The following is a 20,408-nucleotide window of genomic DNA, read 5'->3' as shown; positions in this document are numbered from 1 at the left end:
ATTTAACGAATTTGACTTGGCCTCTATTCACCATTTTTGACCTGGCTAAGAGAGATATTCATGGACTGTTTCAGTTTGGAAAAAATATTATACACGAGGTTTATGGAGATATACTGTATCTACCCATATTACCAATGTTTGGAAATTAAGAGGGTGATGTTTTTGTTTTTGGCTTAAAACCATATTACCAATGTTTTTTTTTCTATTTAACTATAGCCGAGATCAGTTTCTGACGATGAAACTCTCCCCTTATCTTCTCTCCTCTCTGCTGCTCCTCACTTCCCTCTTCACTGCCAAGAATATACGTCTTCACGAACCCTACTCCTGCGGTGGTGTTAAAACTGTACCCAAGCACAAGATTTTCTTGATCAGTCTTTTAAACAGATATGGAAGTAGAAACACAAGAACAGAGATGCAAACAGAAGCCCTATGATATGTCATGTTTGTAGATGCGTTTAGAAGCAAACCACCTAAATGTCCTAGAGCAAGCAGCATATCTTATAATCAATTAATCACCACAAAAATGTTATTAGACTGATGGGTTTCCTTCACTTATCATACATACCCCACTGTTCTTCAGACTCGTTCCCATTAACTAGCACAGCGCTATCTGTAGAGTCAGCGTCCACCACAACTCCCTCTTCTTCCGCATTCTCTTCCTTCCCATCACCACTCTCTTCCTCAGCTTCCTGATTCTCCTCTTCTCCCTCTCCCCCAACCTGTTCACACACAGGCAGTGCCAAACTTATGAAGCCGTCACGGTCTAACTTAAAAAAAAACTAGCGACTGGACATCATCTGTTTTTAAAAAGGCATCGCCCTCAGTGGCACGCAACGTCAACTATGCATACCTCGTCGAGAACATCCCCGTGCTCAAGCCTCTCTTCTTCTTCAATTTGCATGATTCTAAAAGCTTCCACCAAAGTTGTGTAGTCTCTGTGTGTATGACTGCCATAATCCCCAGCAGGAGGATGGACGCCCCTGCAACATAAATGAATACAAGTACTTTGTCTATGAGGATCCTGGAAACTTCAAATTAGCGGGGATAATGAAAACAACGTTGGGGTTATGTTTATACAGGGGTACTGATTCAAACCGAAACATGACTCCAAATGGATGAGTCCAACAATTAAATTTAAAAGTGTCCCCATAAGCACTGTTTCTACGAAGAAGCTAATCACGCCAACAGCGTCTGAATGATACCTTGTCTCTGCAGCCCTTTCTTCAAGGGATAGGGCAACTTGCCAGTCTTCAAACAGATTGGGATACTCTTCAGGATCAGCCAGCGATTCAGCAGCCTTTGGGCTTATCTACATGCAGATCAAGAGTGGATCAAGAAACGCTGTGGATTTCTCAACATGCAAAGTTTGGATATTTAGTCAGAAGATGAATAGGAAGTGTCTAACACGAACCTTGGTCAAATCCTTTCTCCACAATGCCACTATTTCGGAGACCCTGCTCGGAAGGTACGATCGTGCTATCAGAGCAGCTTCAGGTATCCGATTACTGTAACCAGACAAATATCAGAATAGCCGCAACTACCTGCAAATATATGTCCCAATGTAAGAACAGTAACGACTTACCTTTCCACCAAAAGATGCAGGCAGTCTTCTACTTGACCCAACATGAACAAGCAAACAAAGGCGACATTATTCTTTCCTTGCTCTTTGGCTAGTGCTGCCAGCTTCGTCAATCCTTCTGCATCTCCCAAGGAAGAATAAAGCAGTAACAGACCACTCAGATCCACAGCATGCCTCATGCATTCCTCAGCCATACCCAGCTAAGTGATCCAAGCATGGGAAGGAAATTGAAAAGAAATGCATATTAGCTCTAATCTTTGTGAAAAATTTAGAACACTAGTTGCAGTTAAAAAATGAGTCACCTTCCCAGTGGACATCGCTAATTCTCCAAGTTGCTTCCATTTAGACTCACTTTGTGCTTCTACGGCGATGTCCTGTCAAAATATTAAAACTGGATTGGTAAGTCATGGAATAAAGCTTCTCCAATGGTAAAAGCGACAAACTGACCTTTGCGACCTCCAATCTACCGAGCTGTATGGCCAACTCAAATCTGTAATCAGGATCAGTAGCTACTTCCAGAGCATCTTCTGTCATTCCACGTGATTCCAAAAAGTGCGCCACACTGACAACATGAACAAATTTTTTGAAGTTGAGAATCATGACGTGACCTTGGATGCATGTTCACTAATATGATAATGCAATCATAACTGAAATAATACGAGTGAATACACGCTCACATACCTATTATGATGCTCCTTAGGAATTGAAGGTAAGACTTGATTAGCCTGTTCCAAATCTCCACGCATGACAAGAGTCTTGTACTCAATCAAACTTAAAAGTAAAGTGTAACCAATAATACTGTAAACAATAAAATTGACATAGAAGTTAGAAAGTTACAACAACATTGGTCAGCAATATTAACTGTAAAACATCTGCTTACTTGAACTCTTTGTCAATTAGATAAACTCGACTTTGATTAGCGAGATAACCCAACAAGTACATAGGACGGTCCAGATGATACATTGTCGTTACCTGTAATTTAAGAGGAATACTGAACATCATTTACAGTCAAATCAAAAGACGTTTTTTTTCAAAAACCTAGAACTAAGCCTTACCTCACCACCAACACAGTAGTTAAGCCTCCAAGAAGAGTTGGTATAGATAAAACAATCTCCAACCCATAAGCCAGTCCGAACACGTTCATTGGTTTCATTGAGAAGCTCAAATGCATCTTCAATGCCTTCCTCATCAATTTCTTTACCGCCATCCATATAAGAGGAAATAATGTCGCGCTACAACAGAAAAGTATAAAACATCTTAAAGCCATGTATCGGACAGCAACCGGACAAGGAGAACAAACTAACGAAACTCTATCAGAGTTCTGGTACACAAACAAACTTTAAAAATATCCTCACATTGAGCTTAAGGATGTAGAATGATGAATCACTGGCAATTGCAACTAGATCGCCACTGTCAGCCCAATAAAGATTCTGAGACAATACAATAAACAAGAAATATTATACATGAATAAGAGATTCTGTTGCAGAAAGAGCAGTATCAATCTGGTTTTGCGCTTAAAGCCCAGAAAGGATAATATCTTCTATTTCTCCGAGAAAATATTTTAGAAACTGTAACCTATAAACCACTCTGCTGCTAGAAACTAATAGATATATTTCTGGCATATAAGCACTTACTTTCACGGTAACATCTATTCGCCTAATCAATCTACATTCCGCCCACTCATAGAAGCAGATAAAATCACTTGAGCACATAGCCAATAACGTCCCACCAAAAATGCGCTCTGCTGAGAACGTAGGCCTCACAGTCTTCTTTTCCTGCACATTATCAAACTAAGCTGTCAGTATATGTTAGTGTAATTTAGATAATCGGACACACACCAATAAAAAAGTTTTAAAAGCTGATCAGTGGGAAAAGAACGTGCCAAACGGAATAAAAAACCTGAAAGTTCTTGCTGAAGATCTTGATCTTTGACGAGCTTTCCCTGACAGCATGTTCCCCCTCAGATGACCAAACAAATTCCAGGGCCGAGCCAAACGACCTATTTCTCCATGCCAAGGCAGTGTAAATGATGTACTCACCATCTCCACAAACAACGACAAACCTACCATTAGGGTTGTGCTTCAGGCTCTGAAAACCAAAACAGAAACATAAATAACAGTGGTAATCACAAGATTTAAAAACGACTAAGTTCGTATTTCAACTAATACTAGTAATCTATCAAACTGCTCAAAAAACAAAAATAACTACATGCAGAAATTAAAGATTAACATTGGCACTACATAATCACTAAATTTTCAACAAATGTAAGAAAATGAAAAGCCACAGAAGGGAAATCATATCCCTCCATTACCTAAATATGTGACAACGTATACAACTAGAAGTATGCCACTTACTTGAGGATAAAGATCGCAAGTCCCTAGCTCTTTAACAGCCAAAGGTAGTCTCTCACCATCAGTGACCTAAGTAAGTCCACAACCAAATGATAAACATTGGCAAAGCTAGTTTTTATATCTAAGAAAACCAACAGTGTAAAAAAGTGTTCCCAAACCTCATCCGTGCCAACGCTCTTGATGTTCACAGTATGTATCTCATTGTGTTTAGCCCAAATAATTTTCCCACTGTTGTCCATACTAGCCACTGGTATTTCACGGCCAAGTTTCACCATTGTGGACCCTTCGTCATAACCAATTACAACCCTGGAAAAGGATATGGTATTATCAAAGAATCATATGTGAAGATAAGTGTACCTTTGGCAGGGCATAAGTACTGACATCGTAAGAGTTCAGAAACTTACCGGTGTGAACCTTTCATGTGTCCAATAGCCCAAACCCTCTCAAGGCCATAGTTCAATGTATTCTCCAGTCTAAAGATCAAATATTACGTAAAATTGTTGGATGAAACTTCTTAGAGGACTTTAGAAAAATTGTAGGAAACTTTTAAGATCGAACCAATACTAGCTCCGATAGATATATCATACGAGTTACCTGTAAGTGGTGGCATGCCATATGCGAACAGTTCCATCCTCGGATCCCGTGATAATTATTGGGAGCTCTGGATGGAAACACACTGCAGAAACATTGTGTGTATGACCGTCAAGTGTTTGAACGCAAGTCTTTGTTTGGTAGTCCCACACCTGCTTGCAGAAGACATTTATGAGCAACAGAAAATCCTGGAGGAACCTATGCAAGCAATACATATGGAAATACACAAGCACACATATATCACAAACGAATTGCAAAGAAGCAAGACAGATGAGTACAGACCTTAGCAGTATGGTCATCAGAACCAGTGATTAGGTATGGTTTGTCCCCACCAGTAAAGTAGTCAACACAATTGACCCCTTTCAAATGTGCATCCAAAGTAAAATTTGGATCCGGAGAACCAAGATTCCATATCTAAATAAATAAAAAAGACGCAAAAAAACAGGAGAAAGGTTTAGCTTCTCATGCTGGGAATAAACAAACAACATGTATCTCAGGAGTCAAAGACGAATCTCTCACTTTAATGGAACGGTCAAGCGATGCACTAGCAAAAGTATTGGTGTCTTTGGGATTGAAAGTCACATGCATAACATAATGGGAATGTCCTTCGAAAATCTGAGTGCAAACCCAATCCTTCTCCCAGTCCCAGAGCTTGATGAGCATATCATCTGATGACGATAAGACATAGGGAAGGGTGGGATGAACAGCAACACACCTAATGTAATCAGCATGAGCCTCAAATACTTTGATCTTGTCCATCGTGTTGTAGTTGTAGACACGAATGAACATGTCATCAGCTCCAGCTACAACCCACTGCTTGCGCGAAACAAACTTAGCAGACCGAACTGCAAACAAATGACATAGACTCAACAAAATGCCAGACCAGAGAATGATGTGTGAAAGCATGAGAAGAAGGAATAGTAATATAATGAAAGGCTGTTGATCATACCAGGCAATTCAGTCACCTCGAAAGACTTGACCATAGTCTGGAGAAGAAGGAGCACATAAGTGACACGAGTTATAAATAAGGAAGAGTATAAGATATCAATTATCAAACTTACCTGTGTCTGATAATTCCAGATGGAGACTGTTCCGGAATACAAACTTGCCAGGATCCTGCACCAATTAATAGATTAATGTTTCCTAAACCAAAAAAAAAAAACTCTGAGAATGACACAACACAAAGCAATGGAGAGGTGAATTCAAATTACCATGGTTCGGTTGGATGGAGATCTACAGATTTGACTCTTTCTGATCTTTGAAGAAACTTGCGCTTATAAGCGGAAAAAAAAATCAATCAGGAACCTTAAAAGAAAGATTAAGATTTACAAGAGGTCCGAATCGAAGCATTACCTTGATTTCGAGTCTCAGAGGCTGTGTGTGAAGAATTCCAAAGAAAAAAAGCATAAAATGTAAGTTAGTAGCGGACAGAGAAGAAAAAAAAAGAAAAAGAGCTCGAACAAGTTGATGAGATATTCTTCTAATTCTCTCGAGAAATCAAAAACACACACAGTAACGAGTTAGTTCATTTCTGCAGAGTAACAACAAAAACTCATCGATCCAACTTTTGTTTCGATCCGCGAGGAGCATTTTCAAACAAAGAAATATCAATTTTAGTGCAATGCAGCACACTCTTTCGTCGAGAGACGATCATGATGTTTAAAAACTGAAATGGATTGGGAAGTAGATCTAGGGGGGGAAGCGAGAGAGATCATATCACTAACCATCTTTGCAAGTCGAAAACGAATGTCTCTAGCGGAGATCGGCTTGATGATCGCAGGGAGGAAGAAGAGTAATGCAACGGGGAAGAGGCGTTGGCGGGGTGATTCTAGTTTCCAGTGCGCGTGTTGTTGGCAGCGAGGTGATCCGATTTGGATCTGAACATCTCTCAGACTCTCGCTCACTCACTCACGCGACGTCGTTTTGCTCATCAGATCGCGCGTTATTTCACCTAGCCTAGACCATATGCGATGTTACTAACATTTGGCTGACCCCACAAATCTAATACTCACTATAAACAAGTAGAGACTATAATAGAACCAGGTAAAATTGGACGTTTGAGGATTCAATTGACGTAATAGAGTATGATGAAGAACAAGGGGCACGCTAAGAAAGCAATATCTTGATTGGAGACAAGTATCCAGTATAAAAAAGAATGAATGAGACGATAACAAACTGTTCACGCACGAAGCAACGTTAAAACATTCATTCGAGAGTCTAATGGTGTTTGTTTGTTTTTTTCCATACAATTGAAAATGCAACAAAGAAACGTGTGTTAAAAAATTCAAAGTGACTAAAAAAAGCTGCAGGCAGAGGTAGTGTGGTCCAACAGGGCTGAACTTGTTCTGTGCCCAATTCTCATCTCTGTACATACATCACTTGTTCTTGATACACCAACCATCAAACCCCTGCATAGACAGTCATTTGAACTTGATTTCTATATTCAGAGCAAAGAAACTATATGTGTATATAAATTTGCTGGAGATTTCAATGAGGAGTGATAGTATCATACTGGAATGGAAACGATCCATAGGAATCTCACGCTGCTCGCGTTTAATGCAAAGGTACTCAGCTAGCAAAGCCATAACAGCAAGCCCCGTGCCATTAACAACCCACCATGCCATAGACGAAGGCCATCCACCATTGAGGATGCACAAGTAGAGATGTATGATATAGAGAGTCGCAGAGAAATCTAGGCATTTCCGTGCTCGCTCCACCACAAATATCATGTACACAGCCCTGAGTTATTATTATACCAATCAAATCAAATCAAATCTTCAGGAGGACTATTGAAACGTAAGGGAATGAATATAGAGAGAGGTGTGTAACTAACGAACTAACCCTGCAAGTGAAGTGAAGAGGAAAGAGGCAATGACACACCAACCGGTGACGGTAGAAGTAGTGAGAGTAGCGTAATCGAAGAAGTAGACAAGGCTAAGGCGAGGAACACGAAGGCCAAGAAAGAGGATCATGAAGACTCCGACAGAGAGATAGAATGAGCATTGAAGGCATATAATCTGGCCAACGATAAGCCAAGGGTCCCATACTGCTGTGCCATAGAACATGGCTGGCTGACGAATCCTCTAAAACTGGTGCGAAGCTATCAAATCTACAAGCAATTTCTAAACAATTCCCAGATCTACTTTTTTTTTTTTGGTTTTCCACTAATTGCAAACGGACGGACGATCACCCCGAAAAACGTACGCACCTAAGACGATGGAAGTAATCTACAAAATTCTGAACTCGAGAGTAGGGATCCGCTGAGTCGGCACAGCTAGCGCCAGATCGATCCTTCTTATGACGATGTACGATGATCCATACGAAACGATTTTGCAGAGAGAGAGAGAGAGAGAGAGAGAAAAGGAACCTTTCTTGGTTTCTATCACCAGCAACAGATCGTCCAGAAACATAACACAAGTTTAAGAATATTTACTTTAGGAACATTGAATAAAGACCGCATAGCGCAGTGGATTAGCGCGTTTGACTTCGGATCAAAAGGTCGTGGGTTCGACTCCCACTGTGGTCGTTTTTCTTGTTTCTCTTTTCATTTTTTGTCGCTTGTGTTATTTTCTCTCTTGTGTTTCTGTTGTGGTCCAAACCAAAAAACACTATAAGAAAAATGAGGTAAATGTAGAATCCCTCCCAAATATTCATTCAATTCCAATAGTACATGTTTACACAGTCGGTGGTACTCTCTCGGTATAGCCTTAATTGAAAGAGAATACAAATGGTTCCCTTTCAAATGATAATAAAGTCCCAAATACAAATGGTACAACAAACAAAAGAAAGAGATGAGCCGGGGGCATCAGGCCACACCAAAACTCACCACCCCTCCTTGAATCAAGAAGCTTTTTATTGAGCACGCAAAAATCCCACAAAAAAAAAAACAAAAACCTTACAACAAACACTAAACTAGCACAAGATCCCCCCCGCCCCCAAAAAAGCGTCAAGAATGAACAGCTTTGCCTGGTTTAAGAGGCCATAGGAAACAGATCCTCGTTGTAACTTGTTCCAGGCGATATCTCCAAACAATCTTCAACAACCCCCTTGTCACTTTCCTTCTCTTCTGCTGTTGCTGATGTCTCGCTGTTTTAAAACAGAAATGTTATTCTCTCTTAATTTAAGACCACATACTTCTCTATCATATTATCATTAAGTATGAGCCCAGACCTGTGCATATGAATGTGGTTCTGAGGTTTGTCGGTGCATAAGCAGAGGAAAGAATCATCACCGCCTTCCGGTTTCTCAGTTTCATCCTTGGTTCCCAAATCTTTGGGGTCACAATCCAGGATGCAATCACCAAAAATATGAGTTGTCTTTGGGTTTGGCCCATGGGAAATAATACAGGTATAGTCCTCAGAGAGTGCCATCTCACGTGCTGAGAGCGAGCGAGAATAAGCCTGGCTGGAGATTATATCCATAGGAGATGAGCTTGATCTCCTCGGGGAGTTATGTTCCTCTGAGTCATGAATGTTATGCTCCTCTTCAATGTTCACCGCATCAGAAGACATGGAAGGGGCGGCATAGTTCTTAGGCAACGAATAGGATTTAACACAAGAACCAAACAGCCTGGGCTTGATTTGAGGGGCAAGCACGACGTTGAATAAACCCTCCTCATGGCCTTCTTCTTCTCCAACGCTGGAGCTTAGAAGAGAGAGGCCGACTTTGTCACAAGCCCATCTGTTGCGAAACCTGGGAGATGAGGGAGCAGCTGGAGGAGACCTGGGGCTAAAGAGGCCACCAAAGATTGTAAAATCAAGGGGAGAAGTAGGGCTCCTCCCCGCTGCATCAGACTCTTTAGCGACAAAGAAGCGAGGGATGCTAAAGAGTGGGGCGCTGCTATTGGGTTTCAGATCAGAAGTATCTGAGGAGTCTGGATCAGCCTCAGCCATTCCAAAATAAAATTTATTAAGCTGATGAGGTTTGTGTGGATGATTTTACTACAACAAAGTCATTCATTCCTACAACAACAACAAAAAAAACACAATACTTTCTCATCAAAAAAACATAATCTATTTGAATCTGGTTCAAAAAAAATGGTATCTGAAATGTCACATCTTTTATCTGCTTCATTCAATCCACACAAGAGCATCTAAAACTGAGGTTTCAGATCAGACACACACACACACACAAACTTGGTAGGGTTTCTAATGGATGAATAATAATAAAACTACACAAGTGGATGATGGAACACTTAAATCAACTGTAACACTGAAGTGAACGGTTGAAAAACAGCGATTGCAATGATCAATTAAAAGAAGACTTGGATAATCGGAATATTTTAAGTAAAAAAAGAGCAGATACCATGGGTGTTTGATCAACTGGTCCAGATTAGAGGAAAGCCAAATGCAGGTGCTCTATCTTCTTACTGCAAGTTGAATCAAATTGAACAAGAATCAGGGACGGAGATGACTGTATTGGGGCCCTTCTTCTTCTTCTCCTCGTCGTTATCTTTTTTTTCTCTCTCTCTCTCTCTCTCTCTCTCTCTCCCTTATTATTATTTTTTTTCTTTCTCTCTTGTGGTGTGGTACTGTGTGATTTTAAGAAGCAAGAATACGTACAAGAGTATAAAACTGATTTTCCCTCTTTTTGTTTATTTGTTTTTTAAATATAAAAAAGGTGAAAAAAAATCAGTAATAATATAATATGCGGGAGAGAAAGTATTGAGTGTGTCGCATTCACACCGGGAGCAACGCGTACGAGTGATCGTGTCGCCCATTATCCAATCTCCCGTGACTCCTTATTTTTTCCTCTCCTAATCTTTCAAATTAAACATTAACTTATGAGAAACTAGGACCGGGATAAAAATTTAAAAACAATTTAAACAGTTAAAATGAATTTTTAATATAAATTTGTATCATATAAAAATATACATATTAGTTAAATATTGTACATGTTAATGTATTTGAATACTAAATAGACTATGAAGCTACCAATATTTGCTTTGATTAGGAATATTTACTTACTTTGATTACTGTTGAATGAATTATGTAAATTAAATTGGTTGGTAAGCTGTTAGTACAAAACTATATGTCATGTCTTTGGATTTTTGCTCTTATACCATCTTTCTTTTGAGGTTGGGACGTTCATCGGGTTTAGTTGTACGTGATTGTTGTTTTGATTAAGTTATTTAAATTAGTTTTCTTTTCATGGTTATATACATGCAGGTTTTTTTTTTCTTTATTTGGCCAAATATTGGAAATTATAAATATACCATACCACTAAAAATATTTCTATGTATATATAATTTTTTAAAAAAATATTATTCAATGTTTATTCCACCTTGATTAGGACAATAAGTTGAATATATCTTAGACCATAAATCATAAATATTCTCAGTCTTATACATTTTGTTCTTCAAGTTATTGTTACTTTTATTTCCTTTTATACATTTCTCTTAATATTTATGTATGCATCCATAATATTTTTTAAAAAGGATTTTTCATTAACTAATGTATTTATTGTAGTTTTAAATATATTATAGTTTTCGTGCACTTGATTAAAAAAAATTGGCGTTGGTGGTATTTGAAGTGGTTGAGAACCTGAATGAATATTTACTTTCATAAAGTTTTTGGTGTATGTTTAAAAATAAAAAAATTTAAAGGCTTTTAAATCATATGAATATAAAATTCAACACATTACTGTTGACTGTTTATATACTTGACGTAGGTAATTGCAAATTTGCTGAACTTATAGATTCGTTGCTACTTTATAAATTATCACAGGATGAGGTACATAGGGTAAATATTGCTTTGATGATAATATAACGTCCATATCGTAACGTGTGTGTGTTTTTTTATTATTAAGAAATAATTAACACATTCAATAATATTAAAGAGTAAAAAGCCCTCTCAATTGTTCATAGTATAAGCCCAAAGTTAAACTCAAGCTCAGCCAAAGAAATAAAACCCAGTACCGATAAGCTCAAGTGATATGCCGCGTTTCACAGAAGACGGACACGTGTCGGCCTGTCAGAGAGTGACTTTTCACATGGATAACTTAGGAGAGATGCAAACATATTTATATATATATATATTCCTTAAAATAGTAATTTTTAGTTTATTTTAGCAAAAATAATATTCAATGGAAAAAAATGATCAAAATAAATTTTATTAAAGAATAAAAATATATTTTATCATAAGAGTAATTAATCTAGACTTAGGATTTAGAGTTAATGGATGGAGTTTTGGAAATAGAGTTTCAAAATTATAAAAAATAAAAAAATTAAAATTAATTTTTTTTAAAAATGCTATATAAGAGTTTTTTCTTCTTATGGCTATTTTTGAGACAAAAACTTAAAAAATACTATATAAGAGAATTGCCCTTAGCTTATTTGTTGACCAATAGAAAACAAAATATATTAGAGCGTCATCTCTGAATATTCCTTTCTGGGTGAATCAGAGAAACACTTTTGTTGAGCTTGGCAGCCCAGCCCATTCCTCACTCGCTTTATATTTAAACCACATTTTAACCTTCCTACTAAAATGTGTGAAAATATTCACAAATTGAAAAGGAATATATTACCATAACTCAACGCCAGAAGGAAACTAAATCATAATATAATAGCATGTCTTTTTAAACCACACTGTCAGTTACGGATAAAGTACGCAAGCAACGAGAGACGACAAGACACTCTGATTAAAACAGAATATACCTCTTCTATCCCCTCTAAGAGCATCTCCAATTCACCTTTATATTTACCTTTATATTCTATAATAGAGGAAAATATATTCCAACTTACATCTATTTCTTCCCCTATAATAAAGATTACTATTTTTCTTCTATATTTAAAGGAAAAAATAGCATTCATCTATAATAGAGATGTACTTTTTATTTACAAAATAATCATTTAACTTTTGTGATTATAACTAATTAAAATACATGTTTACGAAGAAATACAATTTTTACAAATAAATGCACAGATTTTTGTTTACATACTAATTTTTAATTTTTATAATTATAAATAAAATAAATAAAATAAATAAAATAAATAAAAGATATCTAATTATTTTATGTTTACATACTAATTATTTTATTTTAAAATCAGACTTTTTATTTAATGAATGATATCTAAAATTTTATATTGATAATTAAAACTATTAATTAAAATTCAATTACTAAAAGTTTAACATAATTTTACATATTGAAACAACTTAATACTTAAATATTAATCAATACAACATGTTGAAACAACTTAATACTCAGGTAAATTATTTCCGGATCCACAAAAATTGTTAAAATATTGTCCAAACGACGTGGGTGGATGAGGAGTTTGTTGATTTTGTTGCTGGTGACTGCACTTTTGTAAAATATGTGTTTTCTTTACTTAGAAATCTTCACGGACATTTGGATATTCTATAGAATTTACGTCACAAAATAAAAAAAAAATTTCCTTCATCTGTTTTAAAGCAAAATTTTGTTTTTAAATCTCCAACTGATGTTTGTCTTTGTTCACTTGACTTTTTTAGGTTCTCTAAAAATTGTTTATTTCCTTCTTCTAGTGTATTGGAAGAGAAGCTCCACCACCAGAAGTTTAAATACCAGATGATAAAATAATCGGTTCCAAGAGTTTCTAAGTTGATTCAGAAAAATCAAAGATAAAGAAGCTCATTTCTCACTTCGGAATGCATTAATTGACCATTTATGGAAAAAATATAGTAATGAAATGTTTAGATAATGTCTATTTTGTTTTATTATTATTTTTTAATATCATTTGTAATAAAATGTTTAATTTAAATAATATTGCAATTTTATGAAAAAAAATTAAAAATTATAATAAATAGGTTAATTTGTAACATTTATAAGTTAAATGTGTTATTTATAAAATATAAAAAAAAGAATATTTTAAAAATATATTTTTTATAGAAGAAAAAATAGATAAATATATTGGAGAAAAACTCACCTCTATTATAGAGATCCTCAATTATTGGCGAAAAAATAGAGGAATACTCTGGAGCTAATTTGTTCCTAATCCTCACGTCACATAACGTAACACGGGAGGGAGAAGATACACAATAGGTGTCTAAACATATAAAATACACAGGTAAATTAGTTTAAAACCGCATCTTTGACTTTGCCTATTTTTTATTAAAGGATGTTAATGTCAAAGAAAGATAACCTTCAAATGTAATAATGGTGCTCAACGACAGAAAGTAATGGTTCAAAATGAATTAGCTTTACTTCCAATAGAAAGTAATTACACTATTCAACCATGACTTGAATACAAAAAGATGATCATAAGGCATCTCTCTTCGTCGTTTTAATGCATTCCTCATATGCAGAACGATATTTTACTGGCACGAAGTCCTTGAATCTGTTTTAAAACGAGGCAAAGCTATACACATTAGAGGAAATTGCTCATACAAAAGACATTATTATTATTATTAATTAATGTTTAGTTACCTCATCAGTAGATGATCTCTCTCTTTCCCACAGAACAGTTGCACAATGGACTGCATCACGCTTGCTAATTTTATCTCTTTCTTCTTCAATGCTTGTATGTATCCAATGAACTTGTTGTATTCTTCTGCGTTTAGCTTTTCCTTGACCTAGAGTTAAAGATCACCAGTTGCAATGACAAACATCTTGATATACAAAAAAAAAACAAAAAACATGAGGGTGGTGGGATCTTAACTTGACTCAAAAATGCAGATGCACTTGCTTCCTTTTTATCACCACCACCACCTCCACTCCCTTTCTCTTTCAACACTGAGGACGATGCACCACTTCCCTGACTCTCTGGAACCTTTCGCTTTTTTACTAGCCCCATTGTGTTGAAACAGTTGTTGCTCGATGCAATTTCACAAGTCTGCTTGTCGCATTCTAGATCAACTACTTCACATGTCCTCCTCTCTACTGGAGTCTCCTCGTCACTTATTTCCACTAATTTAGCCTTCACTGAAGAACAAGCTTGCATACCCTCTCCCTTTACAATGCGAGGCATCTTGCTCTTGCGTTGTAGGATGGTCAAGCCTTTCCATTTAACAAACTCCGACGGTGAAGCCTGATTTGCAGCAGGAAGTGCTTCCACTCTACTCACCTCATTTCTTGCGACGCCAGCGTTCTTCACATTACTATTACCTGTAAAATTGCAAAATAAGACTGTCGAAGTTAGATCCACATTATTACCCATGTCTCGCCACGAGAATGTAAGGAGAATGAATCACTGACCAGCGGTTGGTGTAGGAGCATCCTTGGTTGACACCTTTGGTAATAAAGTTGAAACTGAAATGGAAAAGATTTGGTTTACATTGCATGTCAAACATAATACTTCATAATAGGAAAATATGTATTTATCGTTTGGCTGCAAGATGCATTTACCTATATCGTATTCTTGTTCTGTTACAAGACTTGCGGGAAAATTTGATCTCTCTATCCGGAAAAACCGAGCAAGGTCAGAAATGACCTCTCCATATCTTGGGTAGCACTGCAAAACCGGTGTAACCAGAAACAAACTTAATCTCCATATAAAGAGGCGAGACCGAACAGGAACATATATACCTTGACATACGGTCGTATCCAAAGGGATATATTGGACTGCTGGGACTGCTGTTCAAATCTGTCAACAATAGCCAATGTACAAAATAATCAAAACAAAAACGAAAATGAACATATCTTTTACACAATTTAGAAAGATAAAACCAACCAAAAGCAGGAAGCCAGAAAAAAAAAAAAACCTGTCATCACAGAAAATGATAGCTCCATAATCATGGCGATGGCGGATAACACGTCCAATTGCCTGATTCACAGCCCGTGCGGCTTCTTGACTGTACCACATGCTTCCAGATAAAATGGTTGATCTCTAAAAAATGTAAGCTATATCATAACCTTGACGAGTCAAAAAACTGTGTAAATATTGAACTTACCTTGACATCTGAAACTTGTGATTGTTCATCCAGAAACTCTCGTTTCAGTTTAATCTGTTTTACAAAATGGGATGTTAACGCCGGAGTGTAAGTAGCAGCAGAAAGTTAAAAGCTAACATGTAGGAAAGAAAGTATCATACAAATAAAGTGATCTCTAAATGCCAGTCTGAATAAAAACGATGCCAAAAAATTATGATAAAGAATCTCTCAAACAGAGCAAGCCGTTCACTAGGTTTCGCTACCAGTTTAGCTTAACGAGCCAAATAATTTTAGAATGAAACAATGAAGGATAGAGTAAACAAACCTTAGGATCGGTGACCCTTGCATAAGGCAACCCAGTAATGACAACAGCTCTGCCAGCGCCATCAGCAAAATCTAGTCCTTCACTGACCTGACAACACAACAGAGACCAGCTGCTACTGAAAAAACCCTACACAAACTCGTAACCTCCTATTTCTTGTAGCATCCTCATACAGACAATATGAATACTAAGAGTATCATTTATTACAGAGAAGCACATTTCATACGGATTGAAGAAAATATACCTTTCCACGACAAACGGCAAAAAACACCGCACCAGAAATTGATCTGTCTTGCAATTTCTTTGAAAAATCCTACCATTAAAAAAACATTCAAGGCACGATTAAGGAATCATAATCTGTCATTTAGAAAACAAAGAACGTCCATCAGAGGCATCCGTTGCTCACCAGCATTGCAGCAGGAAAGAGGGAAGAGTCTTTAGGTTCAATGACAGGTTTCTTCAGTTTGCAGATTCTTTCCCATATTGTCATCGAGTTTCTGTGACTCTGAATGATGAAGAAAGATTCAGTAGGTTTCAAGTTAAAAGAGTACTACAATCTTCATACTAAAAGAGAAAAAATTACAACGGCCATACCCCATCTTTCCAAAATGCAATGCAACGGTCCATAAGGTAATAGGATGGGAAAAAGACCAGAAGTCCATCAGGTACGACTCGAGAAAAGTTAACTGCAGAGCAAAAACATATAATAATCGATTGATAAATACATCTCAGCTCACACATCAGAGATTCAGAGTGATGCATTCAGGCCAAAAATTAACTACCAAATAGCAAACCACTTACCAATAGCATTCCCAAGCTCTTGTTTGTACTCCGGTACATCACGATTTCGGTAGCTAGAATTAAGAACACACCCTGATGGACCAGTGCTTACAACTCCAGCCCAAAGCTGATTTGAGGATATAACATGGGGATTCTCCAAACGGATAGGAAAGTCTCTGCACTTTCAGAGAAAAAAGTAAGCAAATAGTTAAAGAACAGTGGGTGAGTGAGAGAAACCATAGCAACATACTCACAATTTTAGTTCTTGAGCCAGTGAATCCATGGGAGATAAAGTTCCCGATGTTAAAATGATAGTCCCAACACCTTTTTTTGCTATGTCCTGCATGGTGATCCCAGGATTGAAACACCACCAACTTAGCGTTCTTGATACCTTCCCTACCAAAAATAAATATTTTGTCCAAAGTTGTAATTGATTTGCCAAAAAAAAACACCGTTTCCACAGGGAAAGCAGATTATAGAATTGATTATAATATTTCAATGTAGTAAAATGATACTTCTGCTAATGCTTTGGGAATGCAGTATCATTTGAATTTCAAGGCTATAGACGAACCCACTCTTATTTACCTTTTATTATATCAGTAGGATTTTGCTCATGCTCCTGTATATGAACCTAACAAATAATGAAAGTGAAAGATAAGTATCTTTACAACTTGATTATATAATTCGAGACATGATAAAAGGAAGAGTTTGCTTTGCACTTACACGATAAACATCTGCATGGCTACTTCCATTTTCTCTAAAGATCAGTTTAAGCATGTCAACAATGATTTCTAGTTTGCTTCCAGCTTTGGTCCCTGTTCGTTGTTTCTCCTCATCCAGAAGCACTGTAGCCTCCTCGACTGTACCAATGAGTTTAGGAGCAGTTTCGTGAGTGATGTTAAGGGTTTCAAGCATTTCGTATATGTAAGGCCCAGGCTTGGTGAATCCCTCGTCCCTTTTCGGAATTGGCACTTTCGAAATCAGTTCCTGTAGCTTTAAAAGAAGTCCTGCGACACATAGATGACGACAGACATGTAAATTTTGTTCCATGTATAACAACAACAGATCATTGTTACTCACAGTCAAGGGACACGAGTTCAACCTTTAAGTATAGCAAAAGTCTCAGGGTTCGTGGACCCGTCGTTTAATGAACCCCTTCTTGCTGACGCAAGTTCTACACATTCTTGTGCCTCGGAAATGCAAGCCGATAAATGAAAAGAAGGAAGGTCAAATGAAGCTGAGTCTGCGCATATACCTTCCTGCGTGTATTATTAAACATAAACTGAGTCTTTCAAAATTTGTAACAAGGAATATTAGAGAAGGTAGAACAACAGTGCAGTCTTAAACTATTTCTAGGCCCTGTTCAAAAAAAATATTAACAGTATATAATGAAGTAATTAAAAAAGCTATCTACATATGTTTAACGTTTCTTTTAAAATTATAAGTTTTAAATTTAGCAGTATATCTAAAAATTTAAAGGTTTAGATCATAATTTACATATTTGTTATTAAAAAGTCAACCGCTCCATTTACACAAAGCCCCAAGTAGGGGAGGGTTGATGGTGAACACAGAAGAAAATGATATGTGGGACATGTATCTATATTCCAACTTACAAGATTGTGAGCTTCATCAAAAATCAAGACGCTGTTACTCCAGTCGACCTTCAGATGCTTTCTATACGCATTGCTGATCAAGTAGTTGTAAGGTGCAAATAAGATGTCCACGTCTTTGTGAACCTCTCTTGTGATATAATATGGGCATCTGCAGATGAAACAAGCCAGCAACGTAAGAAAACATCTCTGATATGTTAAAAAAAAATAGAGGTACTTACGGCCCAGAACCTTTCCCAATATTGACCAAATCTTCAATATCAACAGGTTCGTCGCCAATTTGAGGGTTATGCTTCAAATAATCTACAACAGAAACATGGCTTTACAAGTAGTTGTTTCATGGTAGGAATGTGGCAAGAGACGCAAGTTACTGACCTGGAACGCGATTGAAATGGTTACATTGGCGTTTACCACGCTTTTTGCAAAGGTAATGACAAGCATTAGAGAGTGCCTTTCCTCGGAGTGAATTCACTTCCTCGTTAACGCATAACTGCTCACGTGATCCGAGCACCAGCATCTTAGGCCTTTTAAAAATAATACATGAAGATTAGAACCGATGCGTTCTAACAAACTAATTACTAACAAATGAGGACGTGGCATGACCTGTAGCTGCATCTTTTAAGTTCTTTGATGACTTGGCGGAGCTGACTATGAGTCCGAGACGCATAAACTATGGTAGGGAAACCTCCTCCTCCTCCGGTTTGGGACATTTGCGGGTCTGAATCGCTGTTACGATCCTTACGGGTAGAGAAACTGCCAAGGCTCTTCCTCCAGGCTAAGGTGGCACAGAGAAGACAAAGAGTTTTCCCAGTCCCAGTTGGACTCTCCAGGAGCGCGTGACATTTCTGCAGCATCGTTTACACACTAGTCAACTAAGTGCCAATCAAAAAAAACTAAGTGAATGGAGAGAGGGGAAACCGACGTTTTGGAGAGACTCGATGACTCTGTCCATGTAAGTGATCTGAGAAGGGTACGCCTCGAATGGGAAATCGACATTGATTCCTCTGATGCTGTAAGCGGGCATTTTTGTTTTGCTTCTTTCACGGAGCTTGTGAATGTGATTGTGAGAGAGAAGACGAAAGGGGCTAAAATCTCCGGGGAAGGAGAAGACGCGGCTCTTCTCTGATTTTCCCGCCTTTTAGGTCATGCGGGCGTCCTTCTTCCACTGACTAACACACCCTCTCAAAAACAATAATTAAAGCCCATTTAACCCTTTAACTTGTTTAAAAAGGCCCATAACCTGAGTTTTGGTGTTTTCTATTTTATTGTCATTTCTTATTACTGATGTAAATTAATATTTAATCAATTAATAAACATTTTTGGTCTAAGTAAATTAATAAAATTATAAAATAATAATCTGTTTTTTTAACGTCTGATAACAACCGAATAATTCAGTAATGCAAAAACACAAAAGTGAAACAAAAAACTAAAAAGCTAAAAATGCACTTTCTTGATAAATACGGTCATGCAACCACGATGGACTTCCAAGCGTCAAGTAAGACTGGAACATACCATGCGAAGGACACTCTTTGATATCTCTCTCGCAACCTGGTTTAATGCATATGACTCTATCTCAAAGCAAAGCAGAGGAAGCGCTAAAGTTAACCATGCAACTTGATGTAGTAGCCAACAATATCTAGACCAGTCATTAGGTCCTTTGATGGCTTCTACTAGTTCACTAAGATCTGATCCAATCACCACTTCTTGAATGTGCAAATCTTTTAAGTTCTGCAAGATCCATATCAGAAGTCTCATTTCTGCGGTAACCCTATCATGATATGATGTTACGGCTTCATGTGCATGATCCCCAACCTTTTCTTGATGATCTTTTGTAATCCAAGAACCTCCACCACAATTCAACTTATTTCGCCAGTTCGCGTGAATATTGCATTTCACCTGATACTGCATAGGAGGAGACCAATGTCGAGCTAAAACCAATACAGAAAAACGCAGTGCTATGAAGACAATTGAGCTCGTCCCATATTTTAGCTTCCTCCATTGCATGTTGCATCAGCATACCTAAGAGTCTCGAATTCAGCGAAGATTACTGCATTCATGTTTTTATTTATTTTGAGTTAGGTAAATGTATAATTAAAAACTCGATAAAATATTTCTTAAAATTATTATATAATATATATAATTCATATAATATCATAATTGATAATTATACGTGTGTATATATATATGACTAATACCTAAAATGCCGTTAAATTGATTCCTAATTTTTTTTTAGGTATTTTTATTATATCTCTACATCCAAAATATGTTGAAAGTGTTGGGTCTTTAGCTGCTTCAAATATATTGTAGTATATTTTCAATTTTATTTTTGCT

At 37.1% G+C, this 20,408-nt stretch overlaps 4 protein-coding genes and 1 non-coding gene across 6 annotated transcripts; 1 reads left to right on the top strand and 4 right to left on the bottom strand.

The window, feature by feature from the left end:
• Positions 1-55: 55 nt before the first annotated feature.
• On the bottom strand, positions 56-6,481 carry LOC106298239 (coatomer subunit beta'-1). Of its 2 annotated transcripts, none has more exons than XM_013734319.1 (25): positions 6,246-6,481; positions 5,875-5,895; positions 5,733-5,794; positions 5,583-5,637; positions 5,471-5,507; positions 5,041-5,366; positions 4,804-4,935; positions 4,525-4,673; positions 4,335-4,403; positions 4,089-4,236; positions 3,934-3,999; positions 3,479-3,667; positions 3,214-3,354; positions 2,935-3,009; positions 2,635-2,811; positions 2,460-2,551; positions 2,261-2,377; positions 2,027-2,141; positions 1,882-1,953; positions 1,583-1,779; positions 1,412-1,505; positions 1,203-1,309; positions 851-980; positions 566-719; positions 56-341 (listed from the first exon to the last, which is right to left on the bottom strand). In XM_013734319.1, exons 1-25 carry the CDS (start codon positions 6,246-6,248, stop codon positions 319-321), a joined length of 2,751 nt encoding a protein of 916 aa, XP_013589773.1. In that variant the 5' UTR covers positions 6,249-6,481; the 3' UTR covers positions 56-318. The 2 variants fall into 2 exon arrangements, with proteins under 2 accessions (XP_013589773.1, XP_013589774.1); XM_013734320.1 differs by having other exon boundaries at positions 5,733-5,788.
• Positions 6,482-6,628: 147 nt separating this feature from the next.
• Positions 6,629-7,905, bottom strand: LOC106298241 (protein SYS1 homolog). The gene is made up of 3 exons (XM_013734323.1): positions 7,363-7,905; positions 7,034-7,260; positions 6,629-6,929 (listed from the first exon to the last, which is right to left on the bottom strand). Exons 1-3 carry the CDS (start codon positions 7,584-7,586, stop codon positions 6,922-6,924), a joined length of 459 nt encoding a protein of 152 aa, XP_013589777.1. The 5' UTR covers positions 7,587-7,905; the 3' UTR covers positions 6,629-6,921.
• Positions 7,906-7,973: 68 nt separating this feature from the next.
• TRNAR-UCG lies at positions 7,974-8,047 on the top strand. Its single transcript has one exon. It is a non-coding gene; the product is annotated as a tRNA-Arg (tRNA).
• Positions 8,048-8,136: 89 nt separating this feature from the next.
• Positions 8,137-10,010, bottom strand: LOC106298238. The gene is made up of 3 exons (XM_013734318.1): positions 9,826-10,010; positions 8,692-9,482; positions 8,137-8,607 (listed from the first exon to the last, which is right to left on the bottom strand). Exons 2-3 carry the CDS (start codon positions 9,411-9,413, stop codon positions 8,493-8,495), a joined length of 837 nt encoding a protein of 278 aa, XP_013589772.1. The 5' UTR covers positions 9,414-9,482; positions 9,826-10,010; the 3' UTR covers positions 8,137-8,492.
• Positions 10,011-13,577: 3,567 nt separating this feature from the next.
• Positions 13,578-19,204, bottom strand: LOC106298236 (regulator of telomere elongation helicase 1-like). Its single transcript, XM_013734317.1, has 22 exons — positions 19,000-19,204; positions 18,681-18,922; positions 18,453-18,601; positions 18,299-18,380; positions 18,081-18,228; positions 17,570-17,726; positions 17,191-17,474; positions 17,053-17,098; positions 16,722-16,863; positions 16,489-16,643; positions 16,282-16,373; positions 16,094-16,192; positions 15,932-16,000; positions 15,691-15,777; positions 15,387-15,440; positions 15,198-15,322; positions 15,022-15,079; positions 14,842-14,947; positions 14,692-14,745; positions 14,156-14,601; positions 13,924-14,069; positions 13,578-13,834 (listed from the first exon to the last, which is right to left on the bottom strand). The coding sequence occupies exons 1-22, from the start codon at positions 19,099-19,101 to the stop codon at positions 13,756-13,758; spliced, it is 2,922 nt and encodes a 973-aa protein (XP_013589771.1). The 5' UTR covers positions 19,102-19,204; the 3' UTR covers positions 13,578-13,755.
• Between the last annotated feature and the right edge of the window lie 1,204 nt (positions 19,205-20,408).

Source organism: Brassica oleracea, chromosome C6 (assembly GCF_000695525.1).
Source record: "Brassica oleracea var. oleracea cultivar TO1000 chromosome C6, BOL, whole genome shotgun sequence".
NCBI classification, from domain to species: domain Eukaryota; kingdom Viridiplantae; phylum Streptophyta; class Magnoliopsida; order Brassicales; family Brassicaceae; genus Brassica; species Brassica oleracea.
Note: the sequence above shows the minus strand (reverse complement) of the source record. Positions and strands in the feature narration are given on the sequence as shown.